Raw genomic sequence first — 23,175 nt, 5'->3', positions numbered from 1 at the left:
ATTCCAAAATGTTTGGCCACAGAACAGCATCAGTAACAAAAATGTTGTACATTTTAAGTAGATAAAATAAAAATGTTTTAACTAATGACCGTAAATGTCCTAGACTGTGGCTATAACTTCGATTAGCTAACACAGCGTGCCATTGAAACATAGGAGTGATGGTTGCTGATAATGGGCCTCTGTACGCCTATGTAGATATTCCATTTTTTTTATATATATAAAAAAATGTATTTTCTCTTCTTCAATCACTCTCTTTGCCTCCTGGAACATCTCATTGGTGTAGTGAATAGGCTGGTGGGGGGAGATATAGGAGGACGAGCTCATTGCAATGACTGGAATGGAATAATTGGAACGGTATCAAACACATCAAATATATGGAAACCACGTTTGACTCCGTTCCATTTATGCCATTCCAGCCATTACAATGAGCCTGTTCTCTTATAGCTCCTCCCACCAGCCTCCACTGGTGTAGCGACCCCCTCCATTCAACATGACCATAGACTTTATCCATGGGTCATTGTTGACCTCTGCCTCAACTCTGTCTATTTCTACAGACTGAGAGAGGACTGTAGAGGTTTTTGCCAGACGCCCGCCTCGGTCGTCTGATGGGGAGAACATAATTGGGTTTGTTAAGAGCAGGTGTTGGAGCAGACATGGTTCCTGCATGTGGAGCTGCTACACCATATGTGAACTGATTGCCCCCCATCTATCTTCAGAGCTTGTGCTGCTAGGCGACCTAAACTGGCACATGCTTAACACCCCAGCCATCCTACAATCTAAGCTTGATGCCCTCAATCTCACACAAATTAATAAATGAACCTACCAGGTACCTCCCCAAAGCCGTAAACACGGGCACCCTCATAGATATCATCCTAACCAACTTGCCCTCTAAATACACCTCTGCTGTCTTCAACCAATATCTCAGCGATCACTGCCTAATTTCCTGCATCCGTAATGGGTCAGCGGTCAAACGACCTCCACTCATCACTGTCAAACACTCTCTGAAACACTTCAGCGAGCAGGCCTTTCTAATCAACCTGGCTGGGGTATCCTGGAAGGATATTGATCTCATCCTGTCAGTAGAGGATGCCTGGTTATTTTTTTTAAATGCCTTCCTAACCATCTTAAATAAGCATGCCCCATTCAAGAAATTTAGAACCAGGAACAGATATAGCCCTTGGTTCTCCCCAGACCTGACTGTCCTTAACCAACACAAAAACATCCTATGGCGTTCTGCATTTGCATCGAACAGCCCCCGTGATATGCAGCTGTTCAGGGAAGCTAGAAACCATTATACACAGGCAGTTAGAAAAGCCAAGGCTAGCTTTTTCAAGCAGAAATTTGCTTCCTGCAACACTAACTCAAAAAAGTTCTGGGACACTGTAAAGTCCATGGAGAATAAGAACACCTCCTCCCAGCTGCCCACTGCACTGAAGATAGGAAACACTGTCACCACTGATAAATCCACTATAATTGAGAATTTCAATCAGCATTTTTCTACGGCTGGCCATGCTTTCCACCTGGCTACTCCTACCCTGGTCAACAACACTGCACCCCCCACAGCAACTCGCCCAAGCCTTCCCCATTTCTCCTTCTCCCAAATCCAGTAAGCTGATGTTCTGAAAGAGCTGCAAATTCTGGACCCCTACAAATCAGCTGGGCTAGACAATCTGGACCCTTTCTTTCTAAAATTATCTGCCGAAATTGTTGCCATCCCTATTACTAGCCTGTTCAACCTCTCTTTCGTGTCGTCTGAGATTCCCAAAGATTGGAAAGCAGCTGCGGTCATCCCCCTCTTCAAAGGGGGGGACACTCTTGACCCAAACTGCTACAGACCTATACCTATCCTACCCTGCCTTTCTAAGGTCTTTGAAAGCCAAGTCAACAAACAGATTGTTGGAATCTCACCATACCTTCTCTGCTATGCAATCTGGTTTCAGAGCTGGTCATGGGTTGCTGTCCGCACCTCTGGCAGTCTCTATGGGGGTGCCACAGGGTACAAATCTTGGACCGACTCTCTTCTCTGTATACATCAATGATGTCGCTCTTGCTACTGGTGAGTCTCTGATCCACCTCTCTCTTCTTTGGACACTGTGTTAACAACCCTCCAGGCAATCTTCAATGCCATACAATTCTCCTTCCGTGGCCTCCAATTGCTCTTAAATACAAGTAAAACTAAATGCATGCTCTTCAACCGATCGCTGCCTGCACCTGCCCGCCTGTCCAACATCACTACTCTTACTCTGGACGGCTCTGACTTAGAATACGTGGACAACTACAAATACCTAGGTGTCTGGTTAGACTGTAAACTCTCCTTCCAGACCCACATCAAACATCTCCAATCCAAAGTTAATCTAGAATTGACTTCCTATTTCGCAACAAAGCATCCTTCACCTCTGCTGCCAAACATACCCTTGTAAAACTGACCATCCTACCAATCCTCGACTTCGGCGATGTCATTTACAAAATAGCCTCCAATACCCTACTCAATAAATTGGATGCAGTCTATCACAGTGCAATCCGTTTTGTCACCAAAGCCCCATAAACTACCCACCATTGCGACCTGTACGCTCTCGTTGGCTGGCCCTCGCTTCATACTCATCGCCAAACCCACTGGCTCCATGTCATCTACAAGACCCTGCTAGGTAAAGTCCCCCCTTATCTCAGCTCGCTGGTCACCATAGCATCACCCACCTGTAGCACGCGCTCCAGCAGGTATATCTCTCTGGTTACCCCCAAAACCAATTCTTTCTTTGGCCGCCTCTCCTTCCAGTTCTCTGCTGCCAATGACTGGAACGAACTGCAAAAATCTCTGAAACTGGAAACACTTATCTCCCTCACTAGCTTTAAGCACCAACTGTCAGAGCAGCTCACAGATTACTGCACCTGTATATAGCCCACCTATAATTTAGCCCAAACAACTACCTCTTTCCCTACTGTATTTATTTTGCTCCTTTGCACCCCATTATTTTTATTTCTACTTTGCACATTCTTCCACTGCAAATCTACCATTCCAGTGTTTAACTTGCTATATTGTATTGACTTTGCCACCATGGCCTTTTTTTTTGTTGCCTTTACCTCCCTTCTCTCACCTCATTTGCTCACATCGTATATAGACTTGTTTATACTGTATTATTGACTGTATGTTTCTTTTACTCCATGTGTAACTCTGTGTCGTTGTATGTGTCGAACTGCTTTGCTTTATCTTGGCCAGGTCACAATTGTAAATGAGAACTTGTTCTCAACTTTCCTACCTGGTTAAATAAAGGTGAAATAAAATTTTAAAAAATAAATAAATATGGGAATAGTTGGAGGACCAGTTGAGTTGGTTCATTAGTAGGAGCTACAGTAGGAGCTGCAATATGAGCTGCAGTCGGAGCTGTAGTATGATCTGCAATAGGAGCTGCAGTAGGAGCTGCAGTAGGAGATGCAATAGTAGCTGCAGTAGGAGCTGCAGTAGGAGCTGCAATAGGAGCTGCAGAAGGAGCTTTGAAGGTGTCACACATGAGCGAAGCTGTGAAAAATACATGCTTGATGATACAATGAATTTGCTGTGCTATCTATCAGCCTGTCCGTTCCAGTTAAACATCATCCCAAGTATAAGAAATTGCATTAAGATTCTATTATGACATATTTCATGTATCTTCAATATGGGGATGATGTCTATTGAATTTATTCAAGGGATGTGGGCTAATACAGATTGTTGTTGTTGTTTTGGTGCAATAGGCATTGCTAAGCTTTTAGATAGCTATGGGGTTGGTTGTTCTGTTTATATTGTCTGCTGTTCAATAAAGTTTCATGAGATCAATGCAGATTATGTTCTATGTTCATTATGTCAACGCACAACTTCTTTTCGAAGTATTTTGTTGCTTGGGCCTATCATGAGTGGGCCTATCATGCAACAGGGAGCCATGATTGGAGGAAAAGTAGCAGAGATTTTTCACTTCTGGTTGCAGTTCTCCATGGTATCCACTAGATGGTACCAAACCATGTGATAAGATGTCTTCTTCTTGCTGTACACTGTGGGGTAACTATGGGGTATAGTGTTATCGAGTGGAGGCTGGTGGGAAGAGCTATAGGATGATAGGTTCATTGTAATGGCTGGAATGGAATATATGGAACGGTATCAAACAGATGGAAACCACGTTTGACTCCGATCCATTGATTCCATTCTAGCTATGAAAGAGAAACGGAATGGGGATACCTAGTCAGTTGTCCAACTGAATGTATTCAACTGAAATGTGTCTCCCGCGGGGGGGGGGGGGGGGGGGTACCTTCATTGCTCAGGGGCTTGTCAGCTCTGGGATTCGATCCAGCAACACTCTAATTCCATTCCAGCCCTTATTATGAGCCTGTACTCCTATAGCTCCTCCCACCAGCCTCCTCTAGTATCATCGTAGCACCTCAGGGTTAGAGGGGAGAGACTAAGGGGACTTGTCTGACCAACATCCCATTGACAGCCCGACTAGCCAAAATCTATAACTGACCATTACCTTAACCCTCATCTAATTTTAACCAATTTGAAAAATGAAATATCGGTTTGCACGTCAGCCAGGTCATCTTTGTTTTCCCCAGGTTAGAGAGGTGTCACCATACCTCTATCCTGAATGATGATTTCACACAGGATCTAAATAAAAATCTTACAAACTTGAAGCAATATACAATGGAAACTGAGATGTGATGTCATATACTTCTTGTATGTGCCACGGGTTGTAAGCCTAAACTATCATTCAATTGGAAAGTTGATTGCTCAAAGAAAACAGAGATTAGAGACGGCCGGGTCAAACTTTATGGAAACTATGTCAGATCATATTTCTTCCTTCTTCCTCCTCACAAACTTCCATTTCAAGTCAAAGGGTCAAATGTCACTTTGAAATACCAGAATGTAAATGAATGCTTTCTTGTCATGAAATGATTCATAGTGAGTTTTTATTATAAGTGTGTGACTCAGCCATGATGTTATTACTCAATCAACCTCATTGTGTACCTTCAGTGATCTCTCCCTGTGGGAATCAGCACACCTTTGTAATTGCATGTGAAAAGCGATTGTGTACGTGCTATTATCACTGTCCTGGGTAATGTCCCAAATGGCACCATTCCATTCCACACCCTATTTAGTTCACTCTACGACTCTGTTCAAATGTAATGTGCTATATAGGCAGGGATGGGTAGTAAAGGATTACATGTAACAGGGATTATGTTTTAAACATTTTATTATGTGTAATTGGATTACAGTTACAGTCTTAAAAACAGCTGATTACATTATGGATTACTTCATCTAATATCAATATTACAATTTGATACACTTCAGTGATGCTGCTGTTTAGTGCATAGACCTTCTGACATGGTCCCACCTCAGTCTCTAGCTGATGGGCCATCAGAGGCGTGGATGGGTTTTTGATTATATTCAGACTGGTTGAAAAGGATAGGCTTACATAATATTCACACCAGGGGTGTAATCATTAGTCCAAACAGTTGCAAACAGCAATTAAAACATGAGTCTATTGGACAAATAAAAATAAAACGTTTTGCGGACAAACAACAGACAGTCGTCTGGACTACATAGAGCTCTCATAAACCTACCTGTGCATGTCCAGCCTGGTCTCATAGATTAGACGTAACATAGTAAATGTTCATCCGGGACACTCAAATGAGTATGATATGTTGTGGTTACATAAGACAGATGGTTACTTAAGGCAAAAACGGAAGTAGGGTGGGTGGGTGGGGTGGATAGGTGGGCATGTAACGCGAACATCTAGCAACCCAAAGGTTGTGTGTTTGAATCTCATCACGGACAACTTTAGCATTTTATCTAATCAGGAACTTTGCAACTACTTACTACTTTATAGCTATTTTGCAACTACTTAGCATGTTAGCTAATCCTCCCCACAACAAATTGCAATTGGTAACATATTATGCTAATTGTAATTCTTACCATGCAGTATCATGCGAAGTGGATGATGGACATCCACATATATATAACATATTAAATGTATCATATCATACTAATTGGCGTGTCCCAGATTTACATTTACTATGTTACGTCTACCCCTGAGTCCAGGCTGGCAGATCCGTTCCTCTCGGTCTCCTTTAATCAGTGGCAAAATAAGCACACGAGCTCCTAAACCCCTACCCTGCAACTGGTATGGATAGGCTACAGAATTTCCATGTTGGTGCCCATCACTACTGATACTCATCAAATCCATGTAAAGTTTTAGGGTGCGCCATGTTCCAAGGGATGGGCCTGAGCATGCTGCTGTACAGAACATAGAATTGTCTTACATCATATTTCTCCTTATAATGTGCTGAAATTGAACAAATCTGTGCAGCTACTTTACAATCTGTAACATGGTGTTCAAGTCTACTTTTAAAGAAGACAATGCCGAAGTTCATTATATTGAGAAATAAATTCTAGAACAAAAGAAAACTAAATATTAAAATAGGTTTAAAGAACTTATAAAATATTCAGTTCCATCCAAAGTAATTGAATTAAGTTACTCATTTAGAGTAATCCAACGGATTACGTTACTGATTACTTTGTGTCGTGTAACTGTAATCAGCACGGATAACAAAATGTCAAGCAATCCGCCCAACTCTGTTTACAGTGTATTTGGAAAGTTTTCTGACCCCTTCCCTTTTTCCACATTTTGTTACGTTACAGCCTTATTCTAAAATGTATTAAATCAATCAATCTACACACAATGCCCCATAATGACCAAGCAAAATCAGTTGTAATTATTATTTTGTTTGCAAATGTGTTTTGCAAAAAACATAAAATGCCTTATTTACATAAATATTTTTGACCGTTAGCTTTGAGACTCGAAATAGAGCTTAGATGCATCTTGTTTCCATTGATCATCCTTGAGATGTTTCTGCAACTTGATTGGAGTCCACCTGTGGTAAATTCAATTGATTGGTCATGATTTGGAAATGCATTCACCTGCCTATATAAGGTCCCAACCTTGAAAAGTGCATGTCAGACCAAAAACCAAGCTATGAGGTCAAAGGAATTGTCTGTAGAGCTCAGAGACAGGATTGTGTCGAGGCACAGATCTGGGTAAGGGTACCAAAACATTTCTGCAGCATTGAAGGTCCCCAAGAACACAGTGGCCTCCATCATTCTTAAATGGAAGAAGTTCGGAACCACCAAGACTCTTCCTATAGCTGGCTGCCAGGCCAAACTGAGCAATCGGGGAGAAGGGCCTTGATAAGACCAAGAACCCAATGGTCACTCTGAGAGAGCACCAGAGTTCCTCTGTGGAGATGGGAGAACCTTCCAGAAGGACATCTATCTCTGCAGCATTCTGTCAATCAGGCCTTTATGGTTGAATGGCCAGACGGAATCCACTCCTCAGTAAAGGGCACATGACAGGCGTTTGCCAAAAGGCACCTAAAGGACTCTCAGACTGTGAGAAACAAGATTCTCTGGTCTGATGAGACCAAGATTGATCTCTTTGGCCTGAATGTCAAGCGTCACGTCTGAAGGAAACCTGGCACCATCTCTACATTGAAGCATGGTGGTTGCAGCGTCATGCTGTGAGGATGTTTTTCAGCGGCAGCGACTGGGAAACTAGTCAGGATCGAGGGAAAGATGAACGAAGCAAAGTACAAAGAAATCCTTGATGAAAACCTGCTCTAGAGTGCTCAGGACCTCAGACTTCAACATTGTACTGAGTAAAGGGTCTGAATACTTATGTAAATGTAATATTGGTAGGTAGGAGGGTGGAGATGCCTCTCTATCAGGCCTCACTATATATATATATATATATATATATATATATATATATATAATGTGAAAAAAGTCAAGGGGTCTGAATACTTTCCGATTGCACTGTATAGGGTACCCATAGGGCTCTGGTCAAAAGTAATGCGCTATATAGGGTGTAGGGTGACATTTGGTGCATCGCTGGTGCATTCCCTGCCTTGTTTGCAGGAAATGCAAGGGAGGATGACTTCCTTGTAGTGCAGGGTGGTGACTTCCTCACTGCACTCATAGCTTGCAGCCTCGCAGCGGGACTGAAGGTGCTAAGCTGGCATACCTTTCCAGGAACCTTTGACAATCGGTTTGAGTCTCCCTGACTCTCTAACATCAAACTTCTTTCCTTTTGTTTATGTTTTTAGTGTGGGAGCACCTGTAAGTAGAGATGATTATTTTTCACATCATTAATATTTGTTTGAGTAGATATTTAATTATGTATGAAAGGCTTGGATACTCTTTAAGAGTCACTCTGTCTACATCTCTATGCTGTGTTTGCTGAGTATGATGAAGAGCAACCTATTTTTTTTCTTTTGTGTTTTCATTCATAAAGGATACCACCCCAGTTATTACACTGTAGGCTTACATTTTGTCATAGTAATCTAGTTACTTTCTTCATTGCACTCAGACACGACAAGGTAATTGTTTAAAGGGACTATCTGGGATTCGAAAAGCAACAAAGGAGCTATATAAACTACAATGGCTATATATAATGTATTTAAAAGTCTTATATAGTGCATTTACCAATTCCAGATTGCCTCTTAAAAAGTGCCTTGTGTGTACAGTTATTTTGATCCCCACTTGTCCTAACTTTTTTGAGGTACAACTTTAAAATAAATATATATAAAGAAATGTTCCTATCACAGGACGATGTTGTACACAGAGCTGTTGCGGTTGTGGGATGAAGCAGTGAAGGCAGTGGATGCCAGAGACTGGAAGGGAGCCCTGTCTAAACTGAACCAGATCACTGAACCTACCTCCCGTACTCTGTTTCTGACTGCCTCTGCTCACCTTGCCCTGGGGCAGCTGGAGCCTGCCATCCAGGTAAGTCTGGAGGACTGCTGTCGAGTGACTGATCAATCTCTGAAAGGACTTCTTTGTGTGTGTATGTGAGTGCGTCTAATATTTATCTGTCGCCCTGTGAAGGCTTTAGACCAGACCATAGCCAAGGATGAGCGACTTGCAGTTGGCTTTTTCCAAAGAGCTGGAACACTCATAATGGCTAGCAGGTAAAGAGATCACTGTACAACGTTATGGTTCCTCTTCTGTCATCTGATGTTGTTCTCTCCTTTATTAAAGTAAACGACAGGATGTACAGGTCAATGTGTATGTACAGCGTTTAGACATCGATTAACATATGAAGGAAAATGGCTGTCTATTCATGTTTTAGATTACAAAAGGCAGCCATTATATCTGACATCCCTCTCCCTCCCACTCTGTCTGCGTGTGTGTGTGTGTGTGTTCTGCAGGCTGGAGGAGGCTCTGAATGACTGTATCTCGGCTCAGAAACACATGAGAGGGAACGTGGTCATTGACTACAGACAGCTGGGGCTACGCTACAAGCTCTACAGCTGGCAGGTACAACAGACTTACACCACAGTGTTATAGATGTAGGCTTACACCACAGTGTTATAGATGTAGACTTACACCACAGTGTTATAGCTGTAGACTTACACCACAGTGTTATAGCTGTAGACTTACACCACAGTGTTATAGATGTAGACTTACACCACAGTGTTATAGATGTAGACTTACACCACAGTATCATAGATGTAGACTTACACCACAGTGTTATAGATGTAGACTTACACCACAGTGTTATAGATGTAGACTTACACCACAGTGTTATAGATATAGACTTACACCAGTGTTATAGATGTAGACTTACACCACAGTGTTATAGATGTAGACTTACACCACAGTGTTATAGCTGTAGACTTACACCACAGTGTTATAGATGTAGACTAACACCACAGTGTTATAGATGTAGACTTACAGCACAGTGTTATAGCTGCAGACTAACACCACAGTGTTATAGATGTAGACTAACACCACAGTGTTATAGATGTAGACTTACACCACAGTGTTATAGATGTAGACTAACACCACAGTGTTATAGATATAGACTTACACCACAGTGTTATAGATGTAGACTTACACCACAGTGTTATAGATGTAGACTTACACCACAGTGTTATAGATGTAGACTTACACCACAGTGTTATAGATGTACTTGTACATTGAAGGTGTTATAGATGTACTTGTACCTTGCAGGTGTTATAGATGCACCTTACAGGTGTACACCATGTACCAGAAGTGGAGTACAGTACGATGAAACAAGATTCAAAATGTATGTGACAATCCAAATATATATAGCCCGTTGCTCTAAATGGTGACAGATATCTGAGTTAAAGATGCAGTCCAGCTATTTTTAAAACCTTTTCCTGAACAATATCCCAAGTATAAATACAGTAATGTTCACACACTTAAGGACAAAACAAGTCATTTTGAGCAAAATAGTGTTTTTAGACACAACTGCAATCTTCAAGGAGTTGGTCTGATGTCATCGGCCTCCCTCCATGCTTGTGGGAAAAATAGAGGAGCATGATATGTCATGAAATAACTGGACCACCTTCTGAGATGAGCCTTTTGTTAGGTAAATCAGGTGATTAATGAGGTGAAAAGGAGACAGGAGTGTATCTTTAAGCATGAATCCCAAATGGCACCCTATTCTCTTTAATGGGCACTCATTTTGGCTATGGGACCTGGTATAATAGGGCTCTGGTCAAGATACGTGCACTATATAGGGAATAGGGTGCCATTTGGGATGCATTTGACAAATGAACAACTGAGAATATCCCCAGTTCCATTATGTCAACACTTCCATGTGCGGTCCAAAAGCCAGATAACCCACCTGGTGGGTATGACAAAGCCTCATTGAATGAAGGGAAACAAGTTTAGGAGATTTACTTCATAGTGAAGATGAGACATATTTCATATTTTTAGCCCAGGGAATGTACAGCTGTGGCTGTGTTTGTCTCAAACTGGGCTAACCAATATGTGTCTGTCTCTCTGGACACGACTATAGGGATTAGATTCAGGAAAAAATATATCAGCTAGAACAAATATAGTTGTTGCGTTTTATTAATCACATTTGTGAGACTGTTTATAAATTCAAGTTCAATTACTTATTTTATTGGCTGTTCAGAAATGAAATATATCTGTTCAGAGATGAAAACACCAATGTGTTCAATGCAGCATCATTAAGTGATGCTCTGTCATGGGCAGTTGTTGAGTATTACTTTTCTGTGTAGTCATATCTGGGCTTAATGACCATGTACTCTTACAATCTCCATCCAGCACAGCCAGAAGAGGACTGGTTCCTCTCTAGGTTTCTTCCTAGGTTCCGGCCTTTCTAGGGAGTTTGTCCTAGCCTCCAACCTTCTACATCTGTATTGCTTGCTGTTTGGGGTTTTAGGCAGTTTTTTGTTTTTGTGTATAAGCACTCTGTGACACCTGCTGATGTAAAAAGGGTTTTTATAAATACATTTGATTTGATATGGAGAGGGTTATTAGTACACTGTCCCCTAGGGCTCTGGTCAAAAGTAATGCACTACATAGTGAATAGAGTACCATTTGAGACAGACGTTATGTTTCTCTGTGGTTGTCCAGGTCTTGTATAACGCAGCAGCTGTCCACTCCAGGTTGAACCAGTTGGACAAAGCCAGAGACATCCTGCTCTCAGCCTCCCAGGAGAAATGAGGAGGGGGGCGAGGACTGAACGTGGAGGTGGCTTTACACAGTATCTCTGTAAGTACACTACCAGAAAAACAACATTCACAAACAAACATTGAATTCTCCCTACATAGGGCATGAGTTTTTTTTTATTCTCACTGATCAAGGCACATGGTATGGAAAAACTCCTGTCTCTAACGTCACATAATATTTTGACATTGGCAGGGTGTGGTGTGTTCTGTCCAGCGTGGCTGCATTTCTCTCGTTCCTGAATTACCTTCTCTTTCTTTCTTTCTCTTTCTTTCTCTATCTCTTTCTTTCTTTCTCTCTTTCTTTCTCTCTTTCTCTCTTTCTCTCGCTGTCTCTCTTTTTCTTTCTCTCTCTTTCTCTGTGTGTGTCTCCACCCTCAGAAGGGAGAGGTGCTGCCCGTCCTCCTGGTGCCAGAGGGAGAGGTGTTCCGGCCCAGGAAACAGGACGTAGAACAGCTGGGACAGAGAGACTTCCTGGGCAAACCAATGGTTAAGTAAAACCACACCACACTGATGTACACAGGCACAGTAACATAGAGTACATCCCAAATGGCACCTTATTCCTTATATAGTGTTCTACTTTTGATCAGGGCCCTATGGGATCTGGTCAAAAGTAATGCACTATGTAGGTAACAGGGTGCCATTGGGGACATATTTATAGTGACATATCGCTGTGTGTGTGCTTGCCTGTGTGTCCGTGTGTGTGTGTCAATCGAATCAGGCCTCTTCCTGTGCTTTCAGGTAATTTCCTCAATGATTCCCAATGATGACTTTGGTGGATTTGAACCTCTCAGGACCAATGTAAGACCACTGTTAACATAGCATTGGAAGTACACATTGAATCCGTCTCAAATAACCCCCTATTCCCTGTATAGTGCACTGCTTTTGACCAGAGTCCTTATGCCATTTTGACATTTTGGGACACATCCTATGCCCTCTGCCTCTCTCTCTGACTGTGAATCTGTCTTCCGAACAGAAACCGGGATACTACGAGCCCAAGGTGGATAGAGTGGAGTAAGTAATAGTATTCACATTGACTCTCAATTATGTTCCAAAACATGAATGCTGTTGGAGCAGAAAAAAATCCTTGTAATTATTCGCTCATGGTCATGGACACCAGAAGAAAATAAGCTCAGAACTGATATTTGAATAATAAAAAAAAGATATCCATGGTTAATATGGTGGTATGAGTAACATCTTCTTAAGACAAAGGTCTCTGACCGAAACGGTGATGATAAATGCACATGAGTCAAATTATGTGTTTATTTTTCTACAATGTTGATTGGGGTCCTTAATAACTCGCTGCAACACAAGTGAGATAATCATGGTAGTGTGCATCTTAACCCTTCACTTCGAATGCTGGCTTTGCCTCCCCATAGGGAATCTCGCTACATGCGTCTGCGTAACCCCTACATGTCCCAAGCCCCTGGGCAGCTGACGGTGCCTGGGGGAGCCATAGTGTTTCTTTTCAGTGATACAGACAGAGATGGACTGGCCATGGTCATACATGATGGACAGGTGAGAGACACCGGTAAAGAGTGGGTTAACTCCCTATACCTGTAAAGAGTGGGTTAACTCCCTATACCTGTAAAGAGTGGGTTAACTCCCTACACCTGTAAAGAGTGGGTTAACTCCCTACACCTGTAAAGAGTGGGTTAACTCCCTACACCTGTAAAGAGTGGGTTAACTCCCTACACCTGTAAAGAGTGGGTTAACTCCCTACACCTGTAAAGAGTGGGTTAACTCCCTACACCTGTAAAGAGTGGGTTAACTCCCTACACCTGTAAAGAGTGGGTTAACTCCCTACACCTGTAAAGAGTGGGTTAACTCCCTACACCTGTAAAGAGTGGGTTAACTCCCTACACCTGTAAAGAGTGGGTTAACTCCCTACACCTGTAAAGAGTGGGTTAACTCCCTACACCTGTAAAGAGTGGGTTAACTCCCTACACCTGTAAAGAGTGGGTTAACTCCCTACACCTGTAAAGAGTGGGTTAACTCCCTACACCTGTAAAGAGTGGGTTAACTCCCTACACCTGTAAAGAGTGGGTTAACTCCCTACACCTGTAAAGAGTGGGTTAACTCCCTACACCTGTAAAGAGTGGGTTAACTCCCTACACCTGTAAAGAGTGGGTTAACTCCCTACACCTGTAAAGAGTGGGTTAACTCCCTACACCTGTAAAGAGTGGGTTAACTCATTACACCTGTAAAGAGTGGGTTAACTCATTACACCTGTAAAGAGTGGGTTAACTCCCTACACCTGTAAAGAGTGGGTTAACTCCCTATACCTGTAAATAATGTGTGCTGTCTGGGAGGGTTGAGGATTGAGCAGTAGACACATTTCTATTGTTTGCTGTAATGTATGATCAATACATTTGTATTGTATAGTAGCAACTAGCTAGGACTTCTATAAATGAATTAGAAAGCACATAAGAATAATGCAATACTTCTACATTCCACAAGAGGCTCTGCTGTCCCCTAGCTGTCTGTCCCTTGCCCCCACCCCCTCCATTGGCTGTATCAGTAATAGCCATGTCATTACATCTCCCCTTTCCTAACACAGCAACACCAACTTCTTTTATTTTGGCCCCGCCTTCTTTCTGTACGATTGTATATATATGCCGTAAAAATGTTTGATTTATCGCTCATCTTCCCTTTTTCCCCTCTTTTGTGGTTTAGAAAGGACTTGTCCCCATGACCCTGCTGGACCCAGTGGATGTCAACAAGTCCAAAGGCAGAAAACAAACAAAAGTAAGGCTTTCTATCTTCTTCTTAGAGTTTCTTATTTCATCGCATTTGTATGTTTTATTAAGACAATGTAGCTATTTCCATAGTGGTGAACAGAATGTGACAATCCAGCAACTTCAGGTGTTTAATCTCATCTGGGTTGTTCTCGCAACGTTCAGTTTTAGAGTAATGCTTAACAGAGCTGTATTTTAACTCTCCTCCTCTACCCATAGACAGTGAAAACATGTGTAGGCCTATTCATGTGTATCAAAGCTGCACCTGCTTAACACTGTGAAGGACAGACAGGGTTGTTGAATACCCTTGGATTTTAACAATGAGGGAATGAGGTGTCACAAGAGGAATAGCAATTATAAACCCAGCCTGTCTGGATGTTTCACTGCTTTAATGGAAGGCACAGAGAGCGATGTTACCTTGACTACTCTGGTTGTGTCCTCCACAGAGTATTCCCAGTGGGATCCCCCTCCCACCGGGGCTCAAGCCGCCCACTCGCCCACAGAGCCAGCTTAGCCACGAAGAACCTCCACAGGGTAGGCTCACCTCATTTAACACCACTGGCAGAACGCAAGACACCAAGGGGGTGGAGCTAGGCCATGCCAGCATCCATCTTAACCTTTAAAGCACATTAATGTTAATGAAATAATAATAAATAATAAATAATTATTGTCATTATTGAACTATTATAGTCTTTTTCATTACACAAATAATCTCAAAGTGCTTTAAATCATATTGTAACAGTCGTCATTCTACCAGCTCCATTAACTATAAATGTGTTCATTTTACAGTCACTGATTACTGTACAAGTGTTCAGCCTTTTAAATCTTGTGCTATATATAATCTGCAGTGAGGCCTGATAGAGAGGCATCTCCACCCTCCTACCTACCAACCACCTCCACCCCGTCACCCAGGTACCCATCCACGATGGACAGTCCTACTGAGCTGGTGAGTAAAGGCTCTGACTTCATCTGTGTTTTTATCTGAGTGTGTAACTCTTTATCTCTGTCGGAAATAACACATGTAAATGTAAAATGAAGGTTAAGATAATACAATTTATTTCTCTGAAGTCATCAGGTCCAAACAACAGTACATCTGTCCTCCAGTTGGTTGAAGAAGAATGTTTGTCAGCCACAGGAGGTTGGTGGCACCTTAATTGGGGAACACGGGCGTGTGGTAATGTCTGGAGTGGAATAAGTGGAATGGCATCAAATACATCCAACACCTGGTTTCTATGTGTTTGAGGCCATTCCATTCACTCCGTTCCAGCCATTATGATGATCCGTCCTCCCCTCAGCAGCCTCCACTGGTGTCAGCCTGACTGGAAGAAGGACCATTTGACATAATCCAGTAAATCCAGCATGTTGTGCTGTACTTCTAGTTGCATGGGTTTACATACTGTACACTAGGCAGATGGAATTGTGGATAACTTCTAATTTATTTTATGACTCATCATTTTCAAGTGTCAGATGTAATACAATGCTGATGATTTGGCCTGATCAAGTCAATGCAAAGTCCCGGGGAGGGAGAGGTTGTCGGGTAAAAATATATTCTGGACTATTTAAGACTAGTTTTTGTGCCTCAGCATGTCAGAATGACCTGAATGATTTCCGTAAGAAGAAATTACCTCTTAAAAAACTCGGATGGCCGTGCCAAATTGTTTGGGACTTGTGTCAGTCCTGTTCTACTTTTACACCAAATTCCCGACAGACTGGCTGGCTGGGGAAAAGCATGAGGTTTCAGTGAGTTCTGCAGAGTTTTCTCCATTTCCATTCAGTCAATCCTGCCAATACCAGTTATACAACTTATGTTAGGAGACCTGAGTGGGTCCATTGTTTGCAACAAAAACATGTAGATTTCCTTGAGATCATTTACTGTGATAAAGGAATCATTAGCTACCATTCCAGTGTTTAGGAGGTGCTGTTTGAAATACTTTCCATCACCCCTAGGTTCAAATACTATTTGAAATCATTTTTAAATACTTACTGGGCTTGATTTAGTTTGACAGGCACAATAGAATAGTCGCTAAAGTGCAAGTCCTGCTCATCTAGCACTCCAGGCAGACTAAAGCAAGTGCTTAAAGTATTTGAAAGATTCCTCCATCGTTAACACAATGGAAAGGTCAGATGCTTTATTATCTATTCCCTTTGTGGGCTCTGGGCTACCCTATGCACTCCAGTCAAAAGAAGGGCACTACAGACGGAATAGGGTGCCATGTGGGACAATGACCTATGATACAATGGGTTGTGTGTTGATATTCTAGTTTGTCCCTTTAGGGCACCTGTAACACCCCCCTTTTTACGTACATTGGAATGCTTGGAACGTTTTGTCCTGTGAAAGGCATTAAACAATGCCCATGTTAGTTTCTACTCCCGTCTCATGTCCAGTCCTTATATTAGCTGTAGAAGTAATACAGTGTGTTATACAACACAACTGTCGACGAGAAAGAAACGTTCTCACGTTTGTGTTCTTTATCTTCGGTGAGATTGTTCCAGTGAGAGGAAACGTGATTGTTACAGTTGAGCTCAACAAACAGAAGGTAATGCTACGTCTCTACAACGTGAAAGGCAACCATCCAGCATCGCTAGGACGCACATGGCTGGAAAATATCAAACTAAACTGTCAGGAAATTCACATGGTTGCAAAAGAGGACACAAACCTACAAGGGATATTGAGGAAACACACGGATGTGTTCAAAGGAGAACTTGGCAGTATGAAGGACAGTTAAACGCTAGACCCGTCCCATACGCCATAAAACCAAAAGTTGAAACTGAGCTAAACAGACAAGTCGAGAGTGGAGTATTGGATCCAGTAATGTTAGTGAATGGGCTACACCCGTTGTTCCAGTCATAAAAAAAGATGGCTCACTCAGACTCTGTGGTGATTTCAGTCATCATTAACCCAGTCTTGACTGCTGAAAAATATCCACTACCCCTCATTGACAAGCTCTTTTCTGGTTTTTCTGGAGGACAAATTCAGTAAGATAGGCCTGACATAAGTCTATCTACAGATGCATGTGCACCAAGAGTCACAAGAACTGTTGACCATAGTGACTCCCAAAGGACTGTACGCCTTATGGCGTTGGTGCTGTTGTCTCACACATCATGCCATCAGGGGAAGAAAGGCCAATTCCTTTCAAATCACGGACCTTAAGTAAAACCTTACCTTAAGTAAAGATCGAGGGTGAATCGCTCGCCATCGTGTTTGGAGTTATAAAATTTAATCAGTTTCTGTTTGGCCGATGATTCACAGTGCTGACGGACCATAGACCCCTCACCTCCATCTTTGGTCCCAACACCGCCATTCCATCAGTTGCAGCCAGCCGCATGCAGCGATGGGCATTACTTTTAACTGCTCACCAGTACGATATCAAGTCTAGAAAGTCTGAGCAGCACTGCAATGAAGACAGCCTCTCAAGGCTTCCCTTACCTGTCACACACACTGAACACTCGCAGACTGAAGGAGGAGAAATGAGCACACAGTTCAGTTTGGATGCTTGCTATGGGGTTTTCGAGTCACCATACCACCGCCACTGAGAAGGCAGGTGCTTGAAGAACTCCATTCAGGGCACTGTGGCATGGTGCGAATGAAGGAGATTGCACACAGCTACTTTTAGTGGCCCGGTTTGGACACAGCTATCGAAGACAACGTCAAGTCATGTTCTGCATGTCAAAAGTTTAGGAACATGCCTCAGCTAGTGCCACTACACCCATGGGACTTCCAAGAGGAGCCTTGGCAGTGAGTCGACATAGACTATGCAGGCCCACTGGAGGATTGTATGTTCTTAGTCGTAGTTGACGCACGCAGGAAATAGCCTGAGGTCACAGTGATGAAGAACACCTCAGTGGAGAGGACCATCGAAGTGCTACGGTCAATCTTCAGTCGCTTCAGACTGCCGACTCAAGTTGTTAGCGATAATGGCCCACAACGGGTATCTGAAGAGTTCCGGTCATTCATGGAAGCAAATGGAATTCAGCACATCAAGTCAGTGCCGTGTCACCCTGCAACAAACGGCCTCGCTGACAGATTGGTCCAGATGATGAATCAAGCTTTAAAATCATCACAAGGGAACGGGTCCCTAACCGCCTACCTGTTGACCTACAGAAACGCCCCCCATGCTACAATCAAAGAGGCACCAGTGTCAGCCATGATGAAAAGACAGCTTTGCACGTGGCTCGATCTTCTGAGACCTGAGACGAAACAGCTACTGGATACCTACAATCACTACGAGGCATCACCTGAACATCCACTGCAGCAACCTATAAATGTGGAACGTGCTCCAGACTCACTCGAACCAGCCAGAGTGCCTACTCAGGGTAATGTTGGGCACCAGTCTGGGCATACACCATCACCACTCAGACTCAGAGACAATGTGACTGTAGACTCACCTGTACATTGTCATTACCCTGCAAGAGAAAGATGACCCCCTGAAAGGTTGAATATTTAGTTCAGACTAACCTCCGACATTGGGGCAGAATACACCCCAGGATCCAGTCTGGGAACTGAGGCAGTCTACCCTCTTTCCCTAGTTCAGACTAACCGCCGACATTGGAGCAGAATACACCCCAGGATCCAGTCTGGGAACTAAGGCAGTCTACCCTCTTTCCCTAGTTCAGACTAACCGCCGACATTGGGGCAGAATACACCCCAGGATCCAGTCTGGGAACTGAGGCAGTCTACCCTCTTTCCCTAGTTCAGACTAACCGCCGACATTGGGGCAGAATACACCCCAGGATCCAGTCTGGGAACTGAGGCAGTCTACCCTCTTTCCCTAGCTCAGACTAACCTCCGACATTGGGGCAGAATACACCCCAGGATCCAGTCAGGGAACTGAGGCAGTCTACCCTTATTCCCTAGTTCAGACTAACCTCCGACATTGGGGCAGAATACACCCCAGGATCCAGTCTGGGAACTGAGGCAGTCTACCCTCTTTCCCTAGCTCAGACTAACCTCTGACATTGGGGCAGAATACACCCCAGGATCCAGTCTAGGAACTGAGGCAGTCTACCCTCTTTCCCTAGTTCAGACTAACCTCCGACATTGGGGCAGAATACACCCCAGGATCCAGTCTGGGAACTGAGGCAGTCTACCCTCTTTCCCTAGTTCAGACTAACATCCGACATTGGGGCAGAATACACCCCAGGATCCAGTCTGGGAACTGAGGCAGTCTACCCTCTTTCCCTAGTTCAGACTAACCTCCGACATTGGGGCAGAATACACCCCAGGATCCAGTCTGGGAACTGAGGCAGTCTACCCTCTTTCCCTAGCTCAGAAAAGGTTATTCTGAAAAATTATTTTATTAACCTTAAAACCTCTTGAACCTCTGGGGGCAGTATTTCATTTTTGGATGAGAAACGTTCCCGTTTTAAGCGCAATATTTTGTCACGAAAAGATGCTCGCCTATGCATATAATTGACAGCTTTGGAAAGAAAACACTGACGTTTCCAAATCTGCAAAGATATTGTCTGTTAGTGCCCCAGAACTGATGCTACAGGCGAAACCAAGATGAAACTTCAAACTGGAAGTGAGCAAAAGTTTTGAGGTGCTGTTTTCCATTGTCTCCTTATATGGCTGTGAATGCGCCAGGAACGAGCCTACACTTTCTGCCGTTTCCCTAAGGTGTCTGCAGCATTGTGACGTATTTGTAGGCATATCATTGGAAGATTGGCCATAAGAGACTACATTTACCAGGTGTCCGCCCTGTGTCCTTTGTCGAAATTGGTGCGTAATCTTCAGCTGCAAGCATTCTTCCATGGGATTCAGAGGAGAAAGCAGACTTCCACGAACAATATATCATCGAAGAGATATGTGAAAAACACCTTGAGGATTGATTCTAAACAATGTTTGCCATGTTTCAGTCGATATTAGGGAGTTAATTTGGAAAAAAGTTTGGCGTTTTGATGACTGGATTTTCTTTTTTTTTTTCTTTTTTTTCGGTTTTGAACAAAACTGAGCGATTTCTCCTACACAAAGAATCTTTTTGGAAAAACTGAACATTTGCTATCTAACTGAGTCTCCTCATTGAAAACATCCGAAGTTCTTCAAAGGTAAATGATTTTATTTGAATGCTTTTCTTGTTTTTGTGAAAATGTTTCCCGCTAAATGCTACGCTAGCTATCAATACTGTTACACAAATGCTTGTTTTGCTATGGTTGAAAAGCATATTTTGAAAATCTGAGATGACAGGGTTGTTAACAAAAGGCTAAGCTTGAGAGCTAGCATATTTATTTCATTTAATTTGCGATTTTCATGAATAGTTAACGTTGCGTTATGGTAATGAGCTTGAGGCTGTATTCACGATCCCAGATCCGGGATGGCTAGTATCAAGAGTTAAGAGAGCAGTTATGTTAAAAAAATTATAATATTCAAAACAGTGAATATTTACTTCTTCCTTATGAGGCATCAAAAGTAAAGGGGAGGAATATGTCCCTTTAGGGCACCTGTAACACCCCCCTTTTTAAGTACATTGGAATATTTGGACTTATGTGCCCACGTCAGTTTCTACTCCTGTCCTTATATTAGCTGTAGAAGTAATACAGTGTGTTATACAACACCGTGTATGTAGCACAGACCCATCTTGAACTGAAATGCCTCAATGGAATGTGTGGCTAATTGCTGAGTGAAAGCTAACCTGTGTGTTCCTCTGCTCTCTCTGTCAGACCGAGGACCCTCTGGCCAACTGTACCATTCTCTACCAGATGGTGGCACTGTGTGACTATGCAGCTGAGGGACCAGAGGATTTGGAGTTCAGCGAGGGAGACACTATTGACATTCTCAGTGAAGGTAACGGAACGGGAGAAATTATTAAGTGTTGTGTGTTTTAAGTGAACAGTAAGTATGTCACCTCCTGCTCTGAATAATGAGCCTCCTCTCTCTCCCCCCCCTGTCTGCCAGTCAATGAAGAGTGGCTGGAAGGTCACTGTGCTGGTAACATTGGCATCTTCCCCAGCCTTTTTGCCTACCGGGAAGGAGAGGCCCCCTCAACCATCGATCGGATGTTACTATCAAACAAGGAATAGGCTCAACTCTTGCTCACAGTTAACAACTTGATACTTTATTTATCTAATTCAAGTTAAAATGATGACGGCTGTCAACGGCCTTCATCAGAATCAGTACGGAGACGATGCAGCATGTCATCTCTTGGTGTGCTTCTGTGGTTGTCTGATGGAGGACTACATCATTGGGTTTGCTGCATGCCTGACCAAGCCACTGACATTTTCCATCCACTCAGAGGGAATAGAGTGGGCATTCTGAGTAGCATACTGGGTAGCATACTGGGTAGCATACTGGGTAGCATACTGGGTAGCATACTGGGTAGCATTTGACCAACAGGACAAACTTAAAGTGTTTCACCTCTTCTACTTACTGTCAACTGCTGTGAATGAATGTGGACCACTGTTATACTCTTATATGGTTGTTACTTCCTCCATGATCATGTAAACCTGTTAAACTAAAGACGATCTAGTGGTAAGAATGGTGTTGTTCACTTTTGTTGAAGAAAACATAATAAGTCTGTTGTGGAAATTCTACACAGGGACACTCGAAGTCAATCTTAAAGGAATCATTTTTTATTAACAGTTAACTGGGGAGGTTCCTACTAACTTGATGCACCATAGAACATATCTTCCATTGGGTCAGTCCCGTTAGATCTCTTATGTACAGCTTACAGACACATTACATAGGCAGGATTTAGCTTGTTCCTGATTCATAATGAATTCTTCATTCATGTTTGGTTCATGCATGTGACAGACCAATACCTCACGAGGCTTCTTCTCTCCAAGCTGTGACCTTGAAAGGGAGATAACCTTTCGTTCTCAAAACAAGGTTCTGGGCATACAGATAGCGAGGATCCGTTCAATCAGGCACTTACATGAACGCATAAATTGGTTATTAGAAAAGCACAAACACAACTCAATTCATGAAATAGGACATGCAATGCAATAATCCCATTCCCTAATTCCATTAAAGCTAATTTACTTGATTGCCCACATTGAACAAACTTCATAACATGTATGGACTTCCAGTCTTCCTGGAACAGGGCTCTGGACTGACTGGTAGAAAAATAGAAGCCTGAGTCTGTGTGAATGAAGTGTAAGGGTAGAGGACCTTGTCTGTATCCCAAATAGCACCCCTTTCCCAATGTAGTGGACTGCATTTAACCAGGGCCTACAGGGCTCTGGTCAAAAGTATTGCGCTGTGTAGGGAGTAATGGGCCATTTGGCACCCACATCTTAGTTGGCTGTGCAGTAGAAGTGCAGTGGTCTAGGCTTTAGTTAGTCACTACACACTCACATCTTAGTTGGCTGTGCAGTAGAAGTGCAGTGGTCTAGGCTTTAGTTAGTCACTACACAGGAAAATGTCAGGTACTTTTAGCTGTCGTCACAAATGATAGTTATGAAAAAGAAGGGGCGCAATGATGCATCAAAGAACTCCATTCAGATGGCTTATTAAACCAGAGTCCTTTAGTAATTAGGCTCAGTCTGTTCCCATGTGAAGCATTTACGTCCACCCACCCATCCTCTGGTAGAACTCAGGGACTATTGTTGTACACCTACCAGGGATAATGGATGCATTATGTGGTGCATACACAATCTATTTGAGAGTGCGAATAATGTAGTCAACAACAGTGAATCTGTATTACAGGGTAACTCCTACATACAGTGCCTTGCGAAAGTATTCGGCCCCCTTGAACTTTGCGACCTTTTGCCACATTTCAGGCTTCAAACATAAAGATATAAAACTGTATTTTTTTTGTGAAGAATCAACAACAAGTGGGACACAATCATGAAGTGGAACGACATTTATTGGATATTTCAAACTTTTTTAACAAATCAAAAACTGAAAAATTGGGCGTGCAAAATTATTCAGCCCCCTTAAGTTAAATACTTTGTAGCGCCAGCTTTTGCTGCGATTACAGCT

At 42.8% G+C, this 23,175-nt stretch overlaps 1 protein-coding gene across 1 annotated transcript; it reads left to right on the top strand.

Moving 5' to 3' along the window:
• The first annotated feature begins 11,430 nt into the window (after positions 1-11,430).
• Positions 11,431-21,716, top strand: LOC110536649 (neutrophil cytosol factor 2-like). The gene is made up of 9 exons (XM_036936266.1): positions 11,431-11,566; positions 11,902-12,321; positions 12,497-12,534; positions 12,900-13,038; positions 14,197-14,268; positions 14,705-14,792; positions 15,107-15,204; positions 20,916-21,039; positions 21,151-21,716. Exons 2-9 carry the CDS (start codon positions 12,274-12,276, stop codon positions 21,273-21,275), a joined length of 732 nt encoding a protein of 243 aa, XP_036792161.1. The 5' UTR covers positions 11,431-11,566; positions 11,902-12,273; the 3' UTR covers positions 21,276-21,716.
• Positions 21,717-23,175: the final 1,459 nt, after the last annotated feature.

Source organism: Oncorhynchus mykiss, chromosome 11 (assembly GCF_013265735.2).
Source record: "Oncorhynchus mykiss isolate Arlee chromosome 11, USDA_OmykA_1.1, whole genome shotgun sequence".
In the NCBI taxonomy this organism is placed as follows: Eukaryota; Metazoa; Chordata; class Actinopteri; order Salmoniformes; family Salmonidae; genus Oncorhynchus; species Oncorhynchus mykiss.
Note: the sequence above shows the minus strand (reverse complement) of the source record. Positions and strands in the feature narration are given on the sequence as shown.